Source organism: Molossus molossus, unplaced genomic scaffold (genome assembly GCF_014108415.1).
Source record: "Molossus molossus isolate mMolMol1 unplaced genomic scaffold, mMolMol1.p scaffold_m16_p_8, whole genome shotgun sequence".
Classification (NCBI taxonomy): Eukaryota; Metazoa; Chordata; class Mammalia; order Chiroptera; family Molossidae; genus Molossus; species Molossus molossus.
In genome coordinates this window covers 36,564,120-36,586,584 of record NW_023425402.1, presented here as the reverse complement: position 1 = coordinate 36,586,584, position 22,465 = coordinate 36,564,120, and the positions used below count along the sequence as shown (strand labels likewise).

The 22,465-nt window shown below is 32.8% G+C and overlaps 1 protein-coding gene across 1 annotated transcript in view; it reads right to left on the bottom strand.

The window, feature by feature from the left end:
- RIMS1 (regulating synaptic membrane exocytosis 1) overlaps nucleotides 1-22,465 on the bottom strand; it is a 428,918-nt gene that overhangs the window by 70,925 nt on the left and 335,528 nt on the right. Inside the window, exons 21-22 of the mRNA XM_036248759.1 lie at nucleotides 17,257-17,369; nucleotides 2,101-2,213 (exon numbers count right to left, since the gene is read on the bottom strand). Of these exons, the coding sequence (XP_036104652.1) occupies nucleotides 2,101-2,213; nucleotides 17,257-17,369 (226 nt within the window). The remainder of the gene's footprint in view (nucleotides 1-2,100; nucleotides 2,214-17,256; nucleotides 17,370-22,465) is intronic.

Sequence of the window (22,465 nt, the reverse complement as noted above, 5' to 3'; positions counted from 1 at the left end):
ACTGGTAAAACATTTCCAGGTTTAATGAAGCATTTCTAGTTTAAAGGACATTTCCAAATAACTGCTACTGATTGTGGAGGAAGAAAGCCTAAATTACCCTGCCTTCTAATTCTTACTGTATTTGTAGTAAAAGAAAACAAAAATGATAATGGTATCCATAAAGCAGACGGACAAATAAGCTAAGTGATGATACCATAAAGTTAAACCACAAAGAAGATATGGGGAGCTGGAATCTGAAACTCTATAAAACATCAAGATATTTTCCTTACTGATTCGCTTTATTAATTTTACTTTGTCAAATGTTGTTTCAGAGCCCTAGGAAACTGGGTCACGCTGAATCCCAGTGATCAGAAGCATTGCATCAGTTGGAAATCCCTCTGCATCTAACCTAAAATGTCAAATGACACACTACATCTAATACACATGACTCTGTGGTAGTCTGGTGACAAATCATATTAGGTAACCACCTCCAGTTTTTGCATTAGTCTCTGATTATCTGGTTATATAATGAGCAACCACCACTATTTAAAAGTAAGTTGTTTTTTTCACCCTTTCTCCCACCCTTGTTCTCCCTGGCAATCATTGGTTTATTCTCTACATCTATAAATCTGTTTCTGTTTTGTTTGTTCATTTTTTTGTTCATTTTTTTTTTTTACATATAAGTGAAACCATATGGTATTCTTTCTTCTATGAAATCTGACTTTCAGTTAGCACAATACCCTCTAAGTCCACTCATGTTGTTGCAAATGACAAGATTTATTTCTTTTTGGTGGTTAAGTAATATTCTATTACATACCACATCTTCTTTATCTATTCATCTATTAATGAAAACCTGGGGTGCTTTTATATCTTGCCTATTGTAAATAATGCTGCAATAATAATAGGAGTACATACAGATTTGGGGAGAATATAGTCAATAATATCCTAATAACTTTGTATGATGTCAGATGGTTACTCGACTTATTGTGGTGATCACTTTGTTAGATCTTTAAATGTTGAATAACTGTTGCACACATGAAAGTAATATAATATTGTATGCTAACTATATTTTAATAAGCATAAGTAGATTTTTCTAGGTTCATATTTCAGATTAACAATATTCGTTTAGTATAGTTTTATTTGATTTTTAATTTCTAAAAGGTCATTACTTCCAAAAGGGGTTTTTGATGTAAAATTATAACACAGATTTTCCTGTAATGGCTGCTGCCACTTTTGTAGTATTCTAAAAAAAAAAGATTTTTAAATAAACCATATTATACATACAAGTTGTGTCATGAAGTATAAAATTCTATGCATGTATTAAATAAAATTATTAGATGATGGTTAGTAGTTTATAAACAATGTATTCTTACAAGATAACACTGAAGTATAAATTACATGTTTATCGGCACATGGATTTGTATGAATTTCAGTTTCTAAGAATTTAAAATCAAGTTACTTATGTTACTAGAGGCAGATCAATACGAAATCTCACATCACACAAGTTTAGTATTGGATACAAACAGTAACAGTAAATATCAACCAAAAATGGTATTTAAGACTCTTAATCTGTAACTTAATATTTAAATGCAACATTAAATGATATTCAAGCAATAAAATGTTTTTATCTATCTTGCTTATTTATGTGATTCTGACTATGGATAATAGATCATTAAATTACTTTGTTTCTTTTTAAATTTTTAATAAATTTATTGGGGTAACATTGGTTAATAAAATTACAAAGGTTTCAAGTGTACAATTCTATAATATATCATCTGTATATTGTATTTTGTGTTCACCACCCAAAGTCAAGTCTCCTTCCAACACCATTTTTCCCCCCTTTACCTTCTTCTACCTCCCCCGACTCTCCCTTTCCCTCTGGTAATCACCGCATTGTCTGTGACTTTAATATCAAGTGTTTATATTTCATTTTCAGAAGAAACATTAAATCCAAGTTAATAAATTTATATCTTGTGGAAACAGCAATAGGAAAGAGGTTATGATGAAAGACTAGCATTGGAATAGCTTCTTTCATATAGCTTGGTGCTTGCTAGTCCTACCTGGTACACATACTATACATTTATAAAAGGGAGGCTGTGGGTTGGGTACTACTAGTTTTACCTTGGAATATTGCTCGCGATCAAGTTCTTGACTAGAACCAGACCCTGTTGTCTGCTTAAATCGATGCACTTTCATTTTCATCTGTCTTGTTCGCTCCTCCACTACTAAGCTTGCTGCAAAAACACACAATGGAAGCCTATTAAAACATGTGAAGCACCTTTTAGAAATGGAATGGTTTAAAATTTTAATGCTTTTGATACGACTTCAATTAAATGAAGTTTAAAAATAACACATGATTCATAACTTAAACAAAATGCAGAATATACAATGCCAGCAACTGTTAATCTAAAGATGAACATGATAGCTCACACAGAATGGGGAACAAAAATAGTAGTAACACAATACCCTATTTCTTCATCTGACATGAAATATTTTCAATTCCATTCACAAATGATTATGTGAAACAAAATCTCATTGTGAAAACAGGTTTTATATTTAGTCAGCTGGTTGTTACATGTACATATACAGAGAAAACAAATATGCATACTGAACACATCACACATATATGCACATGCTTACATGCATGCACACACCCATTTAACAGCCTCAGCTAAGAGTCATCTAAATGTTTTAACTGATAGGAATCTACTTTTATGAGGCATTCTTATTAAGTAATTAATTTGTATCAGTATCTTTTTTAAAAATATTTTTTCTTTATAGATTTTAGAGATAGAGGAAGGGAGGAGGAGAGAGAAACATCGATGAGAGAAAACACTGATTAGCCGCCTCCTGCATGCACCTCACTGGGGACTGGGCCCACAACCTGGGCATGTGCCCTGACCAAGAATCCAACTGGCAAATTCTTGATACATGGGTCGACACTCAACCATACTGGCCTGGCTCTATTAGTAGTTTTTCATGAATATTTGCCAGTCTTAAAAAAAAATGAACTAAGAGAAAATTTAGGTTCCTATTTGTGATGGCTATGTCTGATTACATATATAAAACTCATAAGTTTCAAAAAAAGTGTGATATAAACAGTTTAGCTCTGCCAGTCATAAAATGTGAAGAAATATATTCCATTGAAGCTTTTATTAATTTCTTACGTAGCTGTGACTGTTTATATGGAAAAATCAATAACCTTCAATTAAATATGTTAAGTAAGAATCCATCATAGGTGGCTAAGTTTCAAGACCCAGCCTTTAATTTCTACAAATAAAGGAGAAAAAAAAGCTCAGGGTACAGATGTGTGAAGAGTAAGCTCCTAAAACATACACCTGTGTTGTATGAGATCTACATTTACTTTTTACAACTTATCTTTTGTCAATTTCCCAGACTGTTCAATCTGTTCAAGTGCTAAGATTTATTTCTAAGTTGTGTGTGTATATATGTATGTGTGTGTATGTGTGTGTGTGTGTGTGTGTGTGTGTGTGTGTGTGTGTATATATATATTAAAATTGTTGTGGTTAATGTATTAAGTATTCTGTCAAGAGGTCCAATGATTTAAAAGATAATGGAAATGTTGCTGTGTCTGACTGTCTTGCTGTTGATTTCATTTTTTGCAAGTTAATAAAGATTCCTGCTGACAAACTTTCCCCTGCAATTATTGAATACGGCCTGTCATCCTTGGTAAAAGACATTGACATCCATTTTAAAAATTAAGTAAGTATGTAGCTTTTATTGTATGTTCAAGTACAGATTAATAATCCAAGACATAAATACACAATTTTAAATATGTGGTTAAGTGTTTAACTCATACTTTTAGCACCAATTATTAGATGTTCAGCTTTGTTTAAATTCAGTAAATTAGACAGAAAATAGCAATCCCTAACATCACAGTTATGTGAATTAAGCAATGATATATGATGGCTTGGAAAATGCTGGTTTTAGAGACAGTAAATGATAACTATTAATAATTAAAGGATAGTTCAACGAGATCTTGAAAACAGCAGTTTAGAAATGTATTAATAACTTGATAACATATAAGGGGCCAGAATGAACATTATAAAGCAAATTTTTGATTGGTAGTAATAAGGAATTGATATATTATTGAAAACTATTACATTTATAGAAAACCATATGCAATATAAAAAGTGTACAAATTCTATTCTCTGCCTTCTGACTGTGGTGTGGGTACCTCCGGGTACTTGCTCAGTCTTTGAGCTTTGAAGAAGTCAAATGAACTGTGATAATCAGTTATATTTTATAATCAAAGCTTAAAGCAATTCAAAGCAATTTCTACTCGGGATTAAAAACAGATTTAAATGATATTAGCTGAATTTTCTCAGAAAATGATATTAAGAATTATCTGACATTGATCATTTAGTCCATAGCTTTGTAACCTTCACTTTAAGTACCATGTACTTCTTAGGGAGGATGGTAACTTGACACTGAAAAGATCACTTCCCAAGAGCTACTGACCAGAAGCAGTCTGAAACAGTCCTGGTGAGTTCACCATGCAGGGAGATTCCATCGCTCTAAATAGGATTACTTAGTTTATGACATGGCTGCATTTAAATCTTTATTTTGCAAAACTCAAAACTAAATCATAAGAAGAGAGTGGTAACCTAACTAAAATAAGTCTTAAAGTGGGTTTAAATAACTTCATTTTTACTTGTCAGCAATGATATATACAGTGGTGGACAAAAGTAGGTTTACAGTTGTAATACAAATAAATAATACAATAAATACATAATAATACAAAAGTACACTGTTATCGGTATTCACAACTATAAATCTACTTGTGCCCACCCCAGTATATATAGTATCTTTATTCTTAAAAAAGTGAAAGTTGACATCTTTTAAACTGTTGAAGAAAGAAAATCTCCAAATTAATAGTGACACCAAGTCATGAGTAGACCCCCTTTGACTCTCCAGCAAAATGTAGTTGCTATGTTATCGTCATTACTTATTTTGCATTTTATTTAAACTGTATATTGTGGAATAAAATGATATTTTTTTCTGGATCACTGGTGTGTCAATCTATGTAATGAGACATATTTATAAATGGAATATTTATCACAAATTTAGAACTGAAGGCATGATTCCATGATTTATACAGAGAATAACACAATGATAATTAAAAGTGAACTGAACTGCCCTGGCCAGTTTGGCTCAGCAGTTAGAGCATCGGCCTGAGGACCAGAGAGTCCTGGGTTTGGTTCCCACTAACGGCACGTACCTCGGTTGCAGTTTGTCCCCAGCCCCGGTTGGGGTCGTGTGGGTGGCAACCACTCGTTGTGTTCTTCTCACATCGATGTTTCTCTCTCTATCTTCCTCCCACTCTCCCTCCCACTCTATCTGAAGATAAATGCAATAAATGTCCTCGAGTGAGGATAAAAATAATAATAATAAAAAGTGAACTGAATTCTTGGAACATGATTACCTGTCAAATATCTCACTATAAGTAAAATTAACCAAAGCCCTGAAAGCTCAAACATCTTACTGTAAAAAGGATTATTGATCATTCAAAATTTTGCTACTTTAACAATTTAATGCCAATAGAAAAAAATTTAAATGGAGAATAAAATAGTTTCCAATTCTTCCAAAAATTCTTGCTTTGCATTCACATTTTAGGAACATTCTGAATGTTGGCTGCATTTTAAACTAACAAAATCACTGAAATACCAGCTTCTATTTCTTTACAAAAAAGATTAAAACTGATGAATTTTTTTAAAAGTTAAAAACCCTCATACTAGAGTTAAAAACCCTTCTTATGTTCTACTACAGATATATTTTCATGTAATTTCATTTAATCTTTTAATGAAAATATAGCTTACATTCATAATATAGTCAAAAGATAAGGATGTGTGCTGAAGACAATATTTCAGCTATAACTGCAATTAGTGCAATAGTAACATAAACAATTTATCTCTCTTAGCCTGTAAGGTGTAATTAATATGGCAATTTTATTTTAAAAAGAGTGTTTTGGAAGTTTGAATTTTTCACTCTACTTTCTATAAGCTGAATGACGTGTCTCACATGGAATAAATTATGCTTTTAAAAGCATATATTTATTTACCTAAACAATATTTATTGAACATAACTCATTTTCTTCAGATCAATTTTACTTTATATACAATGTTATTTATAAACTCTGGTATTTGTAACAGATACATCTATGCCAAAATTCAACTCATCATTACAATTAAGAAAGTATAAAACTAGAATTTATTTTTAGGGGTTAAAGTAAAACCATACTTGTCAAGTCATTTTGTTTTTTCTTCAAAACTCAACAAGTATAACTCTGATTGAAATATGCTGGTGAGAAAAGTGAAGACATTTTAAAAGTCTATAATTTATTACAATTTTCTAATAAAAGTATTAGTTATTATAACAAATAAAGACAGATTAAAACACTTTTTTTCATGTCACATGCTTTGCTATAAATTCCTAATCTATTGGTATGGTTGATCTTTGACAAATCTACAAACAAGCAGAGATCATTTACAAATGTTGTTTTGTACCTATAAGGATTTTTCTGTACCTATTTCTTTCACAAGATTATTAAATAATCCTGTAACTTAAAAAAAAAAGAAAAGAAACACACAGAAGCTTAAGGATCTTTACTAAATCTTCCCTAACCCTTCACAGAAAAATTCCTACAGAATCACCTCCTCCAAAGAGAATGTAATTTTCTGGGAAACTCTTTTGATTTTAATCAAAATCAATTTTAACTTGCTTTAAAATATAATCACTAATATAGATATAGGTACTTTACAATCATTAAAAGTTAAAATTTAAACTTTCATAAATACATTTAAAATATTATTTATGAATCGACAATCATACAAAGATGTTGTTCTGATGTTCAAATTCCTTAAATATGTCACGATTCTATCTATGCATCTAGAAATTAACATGAATTTGAAATTTCAAATAGGCAAAAGAATAATCCATACATTATATTGTTAAACTTTCCAATATTTTCAAATATTTTAGGTGAAATATGGGAGTTAAATAAAAATGTATAGATTATTAAATATATTAAGGTAAAAATATTTGACTTGATTTTATAACACGGCTAGCTAGTACATGCATCAAAAGTGATTCATGATAATATCTGGACAGAATAATTAAGCTTGTCTAGTTAACTACAATATGCTATCATACTGTATGAATAGAAAAATGCCTCTTGCTTCCTTACTGCATATCAATACTGTGAGAATTCGGCGATAGCTGAGCCCCATCTTTGCTCCAATGTATGACTCAGAAACAGCAATAAGAGAGAACCACATAACTGGAAATTGTCAGGTAGAATGAAATATATGAATGAAACATCTACAATGACGGTTATGGACAACACTGAAAAAAAGTCCCTCTCTGAAGCATTTTACTTATTTAAAAAAATCACTGATAGTGGGAACTCAAATATAAGAAACAATATAATGTGAAACATAGAGATTAAAGAGTAATATACGGGGGGAAATTAGTTAATTGAATCTTTAACCAGCATAAAAAATACAAAGCCTAGATAGAAAAATAGTATGATACTTGAAAATTCAAAGTGTAATACTAGTCTGCATTTACAGTTTTTTAGACTTAGAGGACTATAAATTGTTAAGATGGACATTCTCCAAACACATGGAAGCAATGGGCAAAGTGGTAACTCAAGACTGGGAATAATTAAGCACAGATTCAACACTAGACCATCACCAATCATCAGCACTACCTTGATCAATTACTGATATCTCTCTCTACTGCGGAGTTTTTATTTGTAAAGTGAAGAGAATGCTTAGAGTAACCTCCTGATGTTTTACTCTATGATTCTAATATTAGTTCAGTAGGGTACTGGTATTGGTGAAGTTTTTTTTTTCTTCACATTTTCAAAATAATGGAAAACTATAACTTCCTCTTTGCTCTGTTAATATCTAGCATTTTTAAATTTGCCAATTTACCAAGACTACATATAATTAAGGAAAAAAACTGACCAGTTGTATTTTGCATTATTATGTTCTACTGTTTATTTTCCAATTAAAACTTTATTCCTTGAATCTTTATCCATATTTTTAGTCACAGAAGCAAAGTAAGCAACTTTGATATAATACCGATATATCCTCAGTATATATCAGTATATATCCTTAGCCCAACATAAATACAATATGTACATAAAGATTGAATGTTTAAAATATTTTGACTGTACAATAATGCCCAAGTTCTGGGTCATTTTCCTAGAATAAGATGCATTTCAACTTGCAAGGGTAGAAATAGGACAAATGGTTTCCCTAGTGTCTGTGTATGATTCTTTTGGATGTTAAGGATTATACTATAATAATATAAACACTAAAACAAAGATAACATCTATCCAGCATGAGAAATACAAAACATAACAAGAACACACATTAATTAAAAATATCACATTGTCTCTAAGACTTTTACAAAAATAGCCTGTGATTTGGTAGCTAATTGAAATGGAATGCTGGCACAGGTGAATAGGTCCTCTGCATATATAATTCCTCAAATCTCTCATTTTAGCAGCTTATTTTCACTGAACCATTGAAAACAAAACTCAGGATTTTCCACCACAGACATCGCTTTCGGGGTCAAAATTGCCGAGCCCAGAGTAACACTGAAAATACTAGTCAGATATTTGACAGATAAGAAAGCCAGGCCTTGATGAATTAATCTGTCATTGTCCTTTCATGCTACACAGTGTTAAAGAGCTGTTTAAAATGTATTTCGGCTTTCTGGGGAGCACCTTCTCCTCCCAAGTCTCCTCGAACCCCACCTTCTGGAAGAGCAGCCCAGGCCACAAAGGCCCCTCTGGGAAATAACAAAACCACTCCCCAAGGGGTCTTGCTGTTTGTCTCCAGTGGCCTCTAATATGTTTATCCATCACTTTTCATTGTTCCAATTATACTGATGTTAATAGAATCTGTCTTGAAAGGCTTGATGTGGCATAAACGCTAAATCCAATGTCAATTTTTTCACAGCCTCTTCCTTTTTTTTCTGTAGAAAGTGTTCACACATTTTACAATTTGTAAAAAAAAATTACCATAATGAGGGGACATATACATCTATAAAGGAAAAGAAATCAACAAGCCAGTCCTTGGCTGGACACCTGCCTGCTTGCTCTTCTCCTCAGCACTTCCCTCTACAAATCCAAGAAAGGGCTAACACACACTACTCGTCCGCAGGGCATTTCTTACACGGGCAGCCTTGGCCGATGTAAGTGTTAAATACCTTGAAGTTTTGAAAGCCTGCAGTACCCATATAAATAATCACATTGGCATCAGCAGGTCAGGGAAACAGGGTGACAACCAAGAGTTCACAGTTGTTTTCTGTGGGCTGCTTCACCCTCTCTGTGTCTAAAGTTTGAAGAGAAGGCCAGAATGACAACTACATTTTCCAGTTTGTGGAAAATAAAATAAATTAGACAATTTTACTAATGGAATTCTAAATATTTATGAATAAACATTCATAATAAGTGTTCAGGAAAAGTACTGCCCTGGAAAATTAAGAAAATTGAACCTTCAAAATCCTCACATACTATAACAGGAAATGATTATGTAGTGGTGTAATATCCACTACATATGCATGTAGTAAAGATGTAAATAAAACTGAAATCCTTTTCTACTTGATGAGAGTTAAAATAATGCTGATCCCTAAGAATACACAAATCATTTATTTTAAGCAGAAGTCCAAGTAACATATATGTTTCTAGAATGGGTTTCACAACCGTGGTATACTATTAAAATAGGTATGCAAATATCATCTATACAATACCTAATGTTAACAAGAAATTATTAAATAATTTTTATGTGAATTACACCTAAATAAGGTTAATGGTAATAGTTTCATATCAATTATATTTTGTATGCTGTAGTATTCAAACTGGTCTTGCCAATATTTAAAGAAGGAAAGTAGTTAATTTATTTGAGCATTTTAAATAAAAACCTGTACTTTAAAATACACTTGACTAGAGACAACCTTAAAAACCCCCTATTACCATGTTATAATAATAATTATAAATGTTACTAGTGAAACAGAAAAACAAAAAGTAGCAAGTGTTACTAACTTTTTGTTCCTGTTCAAATCATTTAATCGCTTGAAATCTAATTACCTTTTATTCTCTGTGTGTAAATTATACATTTTTCATGATAAAAGAAATTCACAGTTGTAGAAAAAAATTATGATGTGTTTTAATTAAAAACTGCTTGTTAAAGCCAAAAGTTAATGCACTTAAGAAATACTATCTAAAGGCATATAAATTAGAAACTTATTATGATAATAACATTTTTTCTCACCTTGAAGTCATTTAATTTCTGGTTCTGTTTTGATCTTCTTCTAGCATTATTTCGATGCCCCCAAACTACATTCATGGGTGCCTTAAAACTGTCCAAGAAATGTAGCAGAGAGGGAAAAATTGGCTTACTTTTAGAATAAATAATTTAAAATATGCCTATAAAGCAGTTTGTGAAGCCTAAAATGAGATTATCTCTCAGTTTTTAACATAAAAGCGAGAGGTAAAAGGTAAATACAACGTAGTATGACCATGTATAGTTCCTCAGTTAACTTATCAACCCGAAGAATGTGTTATGTTTATTCAAATACACAAACTTCATTTTTGTCAAGTTGCATGGTAATTTGAGGTGTAAGTCAGGTATTAGAAAATTTAGCTGGGTGGTGAAAAGTCAGGTCATCCGGGGGAGGTAACTGGGCCTCTCGAGGATCCTGGAGTGGTGAGTGGCGGATGTCACAGCAGCATGGGACAATGGACAGTACCCGAGCTGTGGAGTCAAAATCTGGTTCTGCCTCACAACAGCTTTGTTACTTAGGCATTCCACTTAATCCCTCCGATTCTCTTTCTAATAACACCTTCCTTACAGTTACACGCATGCTGTTACGATAAGTAAATGGTATTACAGGCTCAGTAGATACTCAGTAAGCTCTGTTTGAGCATTGGAGAACCTGCTAGAGGAAAGTGGTTGAGAACAGGTCTTTGGAGTGAGGCTGGAGGCTAGTTCCTTGTTCTACAACTTACCAAATTTATGACTGATAAAGGTCAAGTTTTTCATTTTCTAAGCTTTAGCTTTCTCAGTTAGAAAATGAGGATATTAATACTTATGCCTAAGGTGGTTGTAAAAATATTATGAGATAAATATGTAACAGTCAGTAGAGCCAATGACACAGAGTAAGTGCTCATTAAATTCTATTTACCATTAAAAATGTCAGTAGTATATTACATCTCTCTTTCTGTGCTTTAAAAATATATATGCTGGCAAGTTATATACTGGTCCCCTACTGTTTGGCTGACCACTGTTCCAGTTTGCCCAGAACTACCTTGGTTTTAGCACTGAAAGTCCTGTATTCTGGGAAATGTCTCAGGTCTGTCCTCCACAAACTGGACCATTGGTTGTCCAATAAGGTCATGTACAGTTCATCAGAAAACTCTCACTAGGAGCTCCATAGCCTACACTGTCAGCTAGGTATGGCATGCCCTGTCCCCATGTATCTAGGGAGCACTCCAGGTAAATGAATTCTCCAGTATGATTGTTCCTAGTGAAGATCAGCTCATGGCAGCAGGGCTTTCATGCAAAACGAGTTTTTTGTTTTCTTTCTTATGAAGTATGTGAGCCTAAAATTTGACTTCAAAAAATGTCTTGAACTTGCTTCTCTCCTTGTTGGCCTTTCAAAATTTTCATGGCTAAGCATATCCCTGAGGAGAGGGCAGCATCTTTGCCTTGTCTGGATGCATTTAGAAACCTGCCTCTTGGTTGTTTTCAGCCACACGGTCCATTCTGTGAAGCAGATCCATATCCTGTATCCCAGGAAGACTTGGCAGAGTGAGGACGCATCTCAGCCAGGACACAATGACCTTGTTAAAAAATGCAACTATCTGACATGCTCTGTAGTGAGCTTTTAAATGTGCATATTCCCTACAGACTTTAGATTGAACCACATAGGGATTTTGTTTTGTTCTGATTAATTAATTATAGCTTTTGGCTAGTATTAATAAGTATGGAAGAACTCTAAATGAAGAATTATTATAGTTTTCTTTCTTTTGGCTAAAAGAATTAGGTTGTGACTCATTTCCAATATAAACATTTCATGCTTTTATTATATTAACATTTATCTCGCAAATACAAATAAACTCTTCTGAGTCTAGGTACAAATGCACTGGCCATTTTTGTACTACAGTATCTAAAATTGTGTTTCTGGTATCTAGATTAAAATTGAATAACGGCCAGAAATCTATGTAAAATTTAGGGACCAAAACATCTTAATCACATTGAATAATATTTTATTCTTATTAATATATATTTATTGACTAGTATGTCAGACACTATGCCAGAATATGTATTATGTGCCAGAATGTAAATATATTTTTGTAAATTCAAACTAAAATAAGTAACTGATTATTAGCTCTCATTTTCACTCTGTAACACTGAGATACATAATACATACCTCAATATACTAGGAGTTAGGGATAATATGTTTGGAATTTGTGCCTATTAAAATAGAATTCACTAATGTATAGTGGAAGGGGATTAAAAATGAGACACCTGGGCTTGTCTCATAAGCTGTGTGAATGCCTAAATCTCTTTAAGCATCAGTTTATCACTCATAAGAGGGATGATGCTACTCTCAGGACTTTCCGGGTTACTATGGGCAACAAATCGATTCAGTCATTGATCTGCAAATATTAAGTAAATGTACTTTTATTAAACTATAAAGCACTATATAATTTTTAAGTATTAGAATCATAAGCAAAAAAATCACATTCAAATATTTAATTATCAGGACAGAAAAAAACACTGACTAGGAAATGATGTGAGTGGCACATGAGGGTGGGATGAGGTGTGCAACGACTTGACACTCGAGTCCAAAGACCAACAATCAAATGTGATCCAAAACATGGTAAGATAGGATGTCAACACGACAGGCCAAATGGTTTTCCTTCTCTGCTCCTTGGGAAGGTAGAATTGATGGGCATTATAACAATACTGAATTCCTAAGGAGTAATATTTTGGCAGCTACTTCCCAGATGTTATGCATGACTGCAGTGGGGGCCAAACATTCAGTAAGGTTACTGTTCTCCAGACGAGGACATCGGAGATTTTCTACTCTTTTGTACCAGATATTACCCTGAACAGAATCCTTACCTAAGAGATCAGGGGAATGCAAACAAACAAAAACATATTTTGAAAAATAAGAATTGTTTTCTAGTTGTCAGTGTGGATGAATAAAATTTGAAGCAAAATTATTCTCAATATTCATAATTTCTTCTTTGATGTAAATAGCTCATAATACAAAAGAATTAATACCAAATGCCCTATGCAACCATTACAGGGAAAAATTACTGTTATACAATTTTGCTCATTATTTCAATAAATACAGCTATATAAGTTTCTCATATATTATGAAAGAAAAGGAACAATATTAAGTGGTTAAAAATTACGTTAATATTTACCTTTTATGGAAGAGTTATATTTTTCTTGTTCTTCAATGAATTAAATGCACATAATGATGGAAACAAAAGAAAGAAATCAGCAAGTTTATAGTTAGACATGAAAATGTGAATCAACACAATGGTATGAGTAATAAAATGCAAAGCATGTAATGTGACATGATAAATTACAATGACAAACATGAGGAAATCTCAAATATGGTTCTAAAATTAATCAAAGATAGAATGAATACAACAATTTAGAGATTTAAAATAAAAACAAACATTAGGAAATTAACACATTTAGCATTTAAAAAGTATATTTTGTGGTATTTTTTTCTTGCTTTTTAAGAATTAAAAAATATTTTGGCACCAATTTTACTATAACATTTTAATTTTAATCCATTGTGACTTTCTATTGTAAAACTATTTGAAAGCATATTTAATATTCATGACTAACATTTAAAAAACTGCATTTCAGATAATTTGAAATTTAATATAATTGATGAAAAATAAATTCCATGTTTTACTAGAAGTAGGCATTTTGTTTACATCATAAGAAATATTCTGTAACAGTTTGCACATGGAAAAAAATATGGTCTAATTTAAGTAATCCTTTCTTCCTTCTCAAATCAATAATATTAACATATGTCCTGGTAAAATTGTCCTTTGGAGACTGTTTCTCATACATTTCATCAGCTTTCTATCAACCTTCTTGCTGGCACACTATATACTGAGGAATGATGGCCTATGTAGATACTTGTGAAGAGGAACACTGCCAGAACCCAGGGAGCAGATACACTAACACAACACATAAAAGGTAAGTGGCACAGCATGTAATCTTTAAATATGTCCTCTTTAAAAAACAGTTGAGAACAAAAAAATTATTTGGTTTTAGAAAACCATGCAACATTTTTATGCAACCAATATGTTGCTTTCAAGCCTCACTCTATGCAAGGGCTGCCTTGGACTACAACATTGGAATATACACTGATAAATTTCTTGGAAGTCTTTGTTCTCAATGATCACAATACTATTTGAGTTGCCTAAATTTTAAGGCTATTTTTTCAGCTACTGTATCTCAAAATCTGTATTGTAATCATCCCTCTTCTTTTCCCCTAACAAAACATTAACATAATCAAATTCCATGTAGCATGCCTAATTTTTTTTAAAACCTGTGAAATACTTTCTCAAAAATTAAGTAAACGTCTTTTCAAATGATATAGTAGCTGTTAAAATAATACATACTGTTTTTATGGTACAAAGAGAGAATGGTAAAACAGAGTTACTGAAAAATAAAAAAATACCCAAATAATCCAATCATATCAGCCTACATCCTAAACACAACAATGTGGATAACGGTATCCAGAAACTGTGTATGAATAAAATTATTTTATAAGTTTAAGAAAAAGTTGTATCACTATCCAAGAATCTAAACCATTTAAAATATTTGTTCTTACCAATCAACTGCTTATCAACTCTATTTTTTTTAAAGAAAAATCACCCTCTATTAAAAATTTTAAAAAATAAATGAAAAAGAAGACTAGAAGGAAGTGCAGTAGAGCCTGAATCAATTTCAAATAAACTGCATTAATCTTCATAGAAGATAGAACCAAATTTTAACAAATAATATAAAAAGAAAAAAGATGATTCTGTAGCCCTAAGAACAACAATGCAATCAATGTTTAATAGAATGTGCTAAATTCTGTCTAGCCCATGGATCAAATTAGAAGTGTACTTTTAAAAACATATTTTAGGATACACAAAGATGTCATGTGAACTGTTCAGTTCAAAATAAATCAATAATAAGGTGATGGTGTACAGTATCAACATATACCAAAAGTCCCAAAGCACATATTAACATCATAAAGTAAACCAAATCTATTTTAATTACAGAAGAACACTGAGATATAATAATATGTGTCGTCATATTCTTAAAAGGTTGTATCTACATAACCATAAATTTCAGGAACCTCAAATAAGTGTTTACTAGTATATTTATGATATTAAATAGCAAAATAACTCCATCAATTTCATTCTCAGTCACTCCTTTCTTCCCACCTCAATTGAATCCTTACAAATTGAAGGTTTATCTGAAAGACAACTGTGAATATAAATATAATAAACAGTAATGTTGATGTTAAATAGAACATGAGCTTTTTTAAAAACCAAAATCCAGCATACAATCCAACTGATTTCATAGATGCAATTCTTATATCTACAGAAATAATATAACTATAATCTCACTGTAAGAGTTATATGCAGTACACCCTTATATAATTTGAACCCGAAGTATTTCAGCAACTGGAGGAAATGCAAAGAATTTTAGGAACAGATGACTCTTTAGATTTCAATCTTTAGCAAAATATGGCTAGTAACACTGAGTTTGTGGCTACACACCAGAATTTATAGTTTGTTTTGTTGTGCAACAGGAAGTCATGAATGGATAATTTAAATAAACACCACATTTTATTTATTTTTTAGTAAATTTTAAAACAATTTTATCTAGGTTATTGCTAATTACAGCCTTAATAACATAAATTATGAGTTATCTCCTCAAAATGTTCCCAGAAATAAAAGAAAGCTTATTAGACACGTGAATTGAGAATTCCAATGAATTTCTATTTTAGAAAAGAAAGTCAGATTTTCACATAGCCTCATATTTTCCAGATGAACTAAATGAACACCCGTATGAGAAGCCTGAATAGTAAAGCATAAAATATCAATAAAATGTATGATTTAAAAAAATAATACAAATCCAGAGTTTACTATAGCAGCATTCCTCTGTCAATAAGCTCATACTTCTTAAAATCTATAACCAAGTATTCTGCTTACAAACTCTGCCATATCAGTCTTGGAAACAATGTGTTTATCTTCTTAAGTCTTTAACATTTTGATGATACATTCAGTAGAGCACTTCAATTAAGTGAGTAAAACAGGTACCCAGCACCCTCAACATAGAATGAAATACAAGTAAACATCAGTAACAACCAACAATGTTGAAAAAAATATTCAAAATGCTAATCTTGCAGTTGTTTCTTTACAATACTCGTTTTAAGTGTAAGGCCAGTGCATTTAGATTACAACCCCAAATTAAAAATTATTCCAGTGAACTGCTTAACAAATACCTGGTAAGATTTATGTGACAGCATATACTGATAACAAATCGTTTCACCTACCGAGAAATGGGATAGCACCTCAGGTCACATGAAGGAAACAGTGACTATTTTAACTAGTATTTAAGAAATCTAGCACAGGTAGTTTAGGGAATTTAATTTCCATTATCAAAACATTCTCCCCACCACCTGACCCAGTGTGTACATGCTTAAAATAAGGAAATTTTAAGTAACATGAACTGTTAACAAAAGATTAAAATGTGTACTCTAAATCATTTTTATCAAATTCATATAAGATAAAAGATATTGCAAATAATTTAAAATAAAGAGCACTAGTAAAGGCTTCTACGTGATCAAGAATATACTTGAAAAAGAAGGTTAAATAAGTCTTCTTTTAACACATACCATATTGCACTGAGGTTTTTAATTGTTTATCTTCTTTCTTTGTTCTTTGCCAAAAGGTATCTGTAGGGCTCAATCTGTTCTTTCTTTAGACCATCTAAAATTCATTCATTCACTCACTCAGCAAAAGTACCATCTATGCCGTGAACCACTATGACTTGGTGCTGGGAATAAAATTCTAAGAAACTTGAATTTTTAGGATTCAGCAAACTACATGTAATCAAATACTATCTGTTCACTAAATATATGTGAAAAGAGGTGGTTTTCAAATCCTAGAGTTTTGGACAATGATCTCTCTTTAGCGGATACCTTGTTCTATACTGCCGCTCCTCAGGGGCACCTGTGGGAGCTGCCTTCCCCTTCGGCCGCTGGAGGAGGCGTCCCTGGGAGGAGAGTGGCTTGGACTGCCTTGGCGGTGCGTTCTGTGGGCAGAAAACAAAGGGGGAAATGAAATGAAGAAATCCCAAGAGGGCCTGGCAAAATTTTTTTTCCTTCTTCCAGTTACTATGAATATAGATATAAAACCCTAACTAGGCCTTTGGAAGGAAAATCAAATACTTTATGATATGTATAAAAAGAAAAATATTACAACACGGGGCTAAAAGAAAGGGCAGCGTCTGTTACCCAAAGTTCTGCGTAACAAAATCCTGAACTGAGCAGCACTGGACTCGCTATAACTTTCCATGAAGTTGTGGCTTTCAGTTAGGTTATCAAATTTTGGTAGTGCTGGACCAAATACATCTAATTCCAGCCTCTGAATTTTCAGAGCATGGGTAAATTAGTTAAGAAAGGCTGTTACCTAAATTGCGACTATTAAATCCATGTTTATACCTAGAATTATTTATAAGTGGTAAGAATAGTTACGACTGCGGACTTTTTATAAATTACCATTTACTTTATTTTTAAATAGGAAAAGCCTTGAAAGATATTTAAGAAATAACCTTGGGCACATGCTATGAAACATACTGGTGTAAGAATCGAAATTACAAATACAAAGGTTAGAAGCGTGCAGATACATTATTGCTGTACGGGTTAAGCTGACCTCCATCTGCTGGCATCAAAACATTTTCTTTTTAACTAAAGAACTTTAAAACTAAGCTTTTCCCGAGCACATACAGAATTTTTTTTTTTAATTCCTTATACTTTTTAAAGCAAATAGACATTTAATTCCACATAATTTCTTATAAAGGATTCCATGTAATTAAAAAATATAGATATGAATATGCCACAAACAGATGGAAGGACATAACAAAGCCAAATTTTATTGTCAATGATAGCTAATTGGCAGGAACTAGAGAGTACCACCAGCACAGTGGAGATAGATGCAAGTCATAGAGGATGTGGGAGAGGTTTAAGTGTCACAAAGAAAGGATTAAAGTTATGGTGTCATAATGAGTGAAAGCATCGAGTGCTCAGGGAGGCACAACACCACACCAACACCCGGAGGCAGGACATGAATGCTGGGCTGGACAGTGAATAGCGACCTGGTCAGAAGCGGAGAAGGTGGCGCCGACCCTCCGGGGGCAAGGTGGTGGACAGAACACAGTGTTCTGACACTAGAGTGCTCACTCGACCTTGAGCGAGTGGGATGTTTTCCCCTAAGGACTGGCTGATCAGTCGCTCTTGGGGTTGCGTATCCCCTTCTAGAAAGACATGGTGGGAGAACCCTAAAACATTAGGGTCAAAAAAGATCTTCAGTCAGCAGCAGGTTCACATTAACTTTGAAACCAACACATCTGTCCAAGGAAAACCTGGTTACTCTTTCTTACAAGACAGTGATTATAAAAACCAGAAGGAAACCCACCACACAATTACTGAAATGCAATTCAATTCAAACTGACAAGTTATTGCAAGTGTGCACACCATGTGGTTTTAGAGGGCTTCAATGTAATAAACTTCTTATACATCCCATAAGGGTAGAGACTTCTTTCTTTTTTTACTGAGCTGTATCTCTAGTGCTTAGGACACAGCTACACAGAAAGCAAGAGCTCATAAAGATATCCTAATTCAGTGAGTATAATTAGAATGATGAGCTATACTTTGAGCCCTTGCCTTCAGGAAGGAATAATGCAATGTAGAACTCTGTGTACATTTTTCCAATGTTCATCGTAATTTTATTCTGCAATAAGAAAGTCTATACCAAATAGCAAAGGAAGATGTCTTCTGAGGATAAACAGTCCAACATATTAAAATGACATAATAAGATGAAAAGTACTTCATTATTGAACTAAATGCAAAAGGCTGGCATAGGGATATCATGTACTTTAATATATAAAAATATCTAAAACGATATTTATCCATATACTGACAGTTATCTCAATGCGGTATTAAAAATATTTTGAAGACAATTTAAGAATTAAGGATTAAGAATTAAAAACTGATGTTTATCTATAGAGTGGTCCTTCCTTATCCACAGTTTTACTTTTCCATGGTTTCAGTTAACCAGTCAACCATGACCCAAAAATATTAAATGAAAAATTGCAGAAATAAACAATTTATAAGTTTTAAATAGCATGCCATTCTGAGTAGCACATGAAATCTCCTGCCGTGCCTACTCCAACCCACCCAGGATGTGAATCATCTCTTTGTCCAGCGTATCCACAGTGTATATATGTTACCTGCCATTTAGTCACTTAGTAGCCACCTCAGTTATCAAATCAGTTATCAGAGAGAGAGAGAGAGAGAGGGAGAGAGATTGAGAGAGACCACATTCACATACTTTATTACAGTATATTGTTTTTATTATTCTACTTTATTAGTTATTGTTGTTAATTTCTTACTGTGCCTAATTCATAAATTAAACTTTATCATAGGTATGTATGTATATATAGATAAAAACAGAAGATATGTAGGGTTCCGTACTATTTGCAATTTCGGGCATCCACTGGGGGTCTGGAAGGTAACCCAGTGGATAAGGGAGGACTACTGTACAGGGTTTGCAAAAGTAGGTTTACAGTTGTTCATATAAAAAGTAATACAATAATTAATAAATAATAATACAAGAATAACTCTGTTTCATATATTCACAACTGTAAACCTCCTTTTGCCCCACCTTGTGTATATGTTTCTTTAAAACAGACATATGTTTTTGTTTTTTTCTTCATTTTCAGGGTGTACTTTAAATAAAGTGCATGTTTAAGATACCTAATAAGTATTATTTTTCACAGTGAGAAAAGCAATGGAATAACATCTCACTCTTTAAAACAATGCTGTGAGATTCAAGTAAGTAATTTCGAGTGTGTGAGAGAAAAGAATATATATTGATCACAGAAAGCACATGAATTATTGAATGCTTTATTCAACTTGTATTTAGATTGATGATTTTTCTTTTAAGTAAAATGTTTTTCATAGTTATAATTATTTTAATTCAGGATATCTTGTTTGTTTCAAAAAAATAAAATGGAAAATGTCAGATTTTAGAAAACAAAAAGGTACAGTTTAGGTCTTTAATGAGCACTTTATCTTCTTGAGATCTGGATTATTAATGCTTTATCAGACCCTAATGCAGGTCCCAAACACCTAGACTGTCATCTCAATTTCTAAAATAAAATAAAAGAAGAACTGACAATACTTTACATATTAAAACTGTTCATTCATTCTGAATTCATTTTTGACTTTACAGAATTAATTTATATTGGAAGGACTACATGATCAAATCCTTTCCAATGACAAAGAATGACACTTTGTCTATTACTCTTTCAAAGTCATTATCATGGGAATAAATTTCAAGCACTCTTTGTTCAAAATACACTTTCTAAATGTAATATGAAAATTGAATACTACAGTTTTCAACCTTGTACTGAGATATTTCACGGATCCTGCAATTTCCCTAAAATCTTGCTTCATTCCATAATGCAATTCATAAGCACCAAAGTACTACTTAAATGTGGCTTGAGGGTGAATAATTCAGGCAGATTCAATTAAGCAAACTAAATGGCAAAAATATGAAAAGCAATCTCAGGGCAAATAGATGACTTCCTCGGTGAGTGTTAAACAGATCTAGGCAAGTTGACTTAAGTGTTCTCATCTCCCAAACCACGGGCCTGAGGTGTCTGAAAACAGCTGTGCTGTTTCAGGCTAATAATTTCACACCAGATCTATTTTTTCTCTGACATGAACTAAAACTCCCATAGTAACAAAACAGTTCCTGCCACCAGGCAAACCATAACAAGTATGAAAGCACAGACCAAAATCGAGGCATAGAAAACCACTCTGCCTGAGGAAGACAGGAGTGTGTTAGGAAGGCTGAATCACAGGCAGGAAAACTGAGGACAGGAAAAATGCAGAATGTGAAGAGAGGAGAGCAAGACTTTGGAGATGAGAGATAATGGCCACAGTACAGTTTGTTTTAGGCAAGAGAACTAATCAAGAAATTCTGAGGTATGGGAGTGAAATGTTGAGAGAATCCAGGCTATAGAGCCTTGATGTTTTTAATGAAATGGTATGTGCTAAGAATGTAAAAATGAAAGAGATTAAGAACGACCACATTAGAGAATGGAACAGAGTGCATGAGGGGTAGAATGATAGTGACAACTATACTGGGCATCAGAATGAAGCCATCGAAACCAGCCAGGCAATAAGGGTTTGTGTGTATATCTGTATGTATATTTGTATGCCTGCATGTGTTGTATATATGTGTGTACCCAGGCACACATATACCCGTATGTATGTTCTTTGCTTATATTCTCACAACAGCTCTGAGAAACGTTATATCCCTGTTTTATAGATGGAAGAACTGAGGATCATAGAGTGACTTGTAAAAAGACAAGAAGCCAACATGTGGTAAAGGCAAGATCCATACCGGTCTATGGAGCTCCAATATTTCTCCCTTTTCTGCCTATTGGGGTCTACATTATGAGATAAAAAATGGTAATTTCATACCTCTGGATATATTGTTAATCTTGTAAGATAAAATATACATATACCTATATGTCCAAGTATCAAAATTTTTAGCAAGATTTCATAGTATTGTCATAGAGTTTGTAGGAAAACAACATATGGGAAATGGTATTTAGCAAATACATAATTTGCTAAATATGTCTCTCTATATATATATCTCATATTTTTAAAACAAAAACAATGAGTCTTATGGAGAAAAATTCTAATTAAACCTCAGTATGTCTGACTAGTCCACCATCTACAAATCCATATCTAGTCACTAAATTCAATCCACTCCTGCTCTCTTCACCTAAGACTAGTGTGAGACATGAACTTAAGTAAAACACATTTCTTACCAAAACCTTAAGACTGTTAGTCAGACGTGTCTGTTGCTGCAAACAGGCTTGCAATAAGTTGCTTCTGTTTGCAACTTAACAATATAGTTGTGGTATTTTATATGACTTTTTAAAGGATAAGCATGTGTGCGCTATTTAAGGTCAAATCTTCAAAATGGTTCCCCCTGTAATAGTCATCACAGGCCTACACGAGTTCTTTCCAGTAGCACCAAAACCACGTAAAATGAATACTCAAGCAGTTCTAAATAGTAGTCTTGACAAAACACCCCCAGGTAAGATAAAGA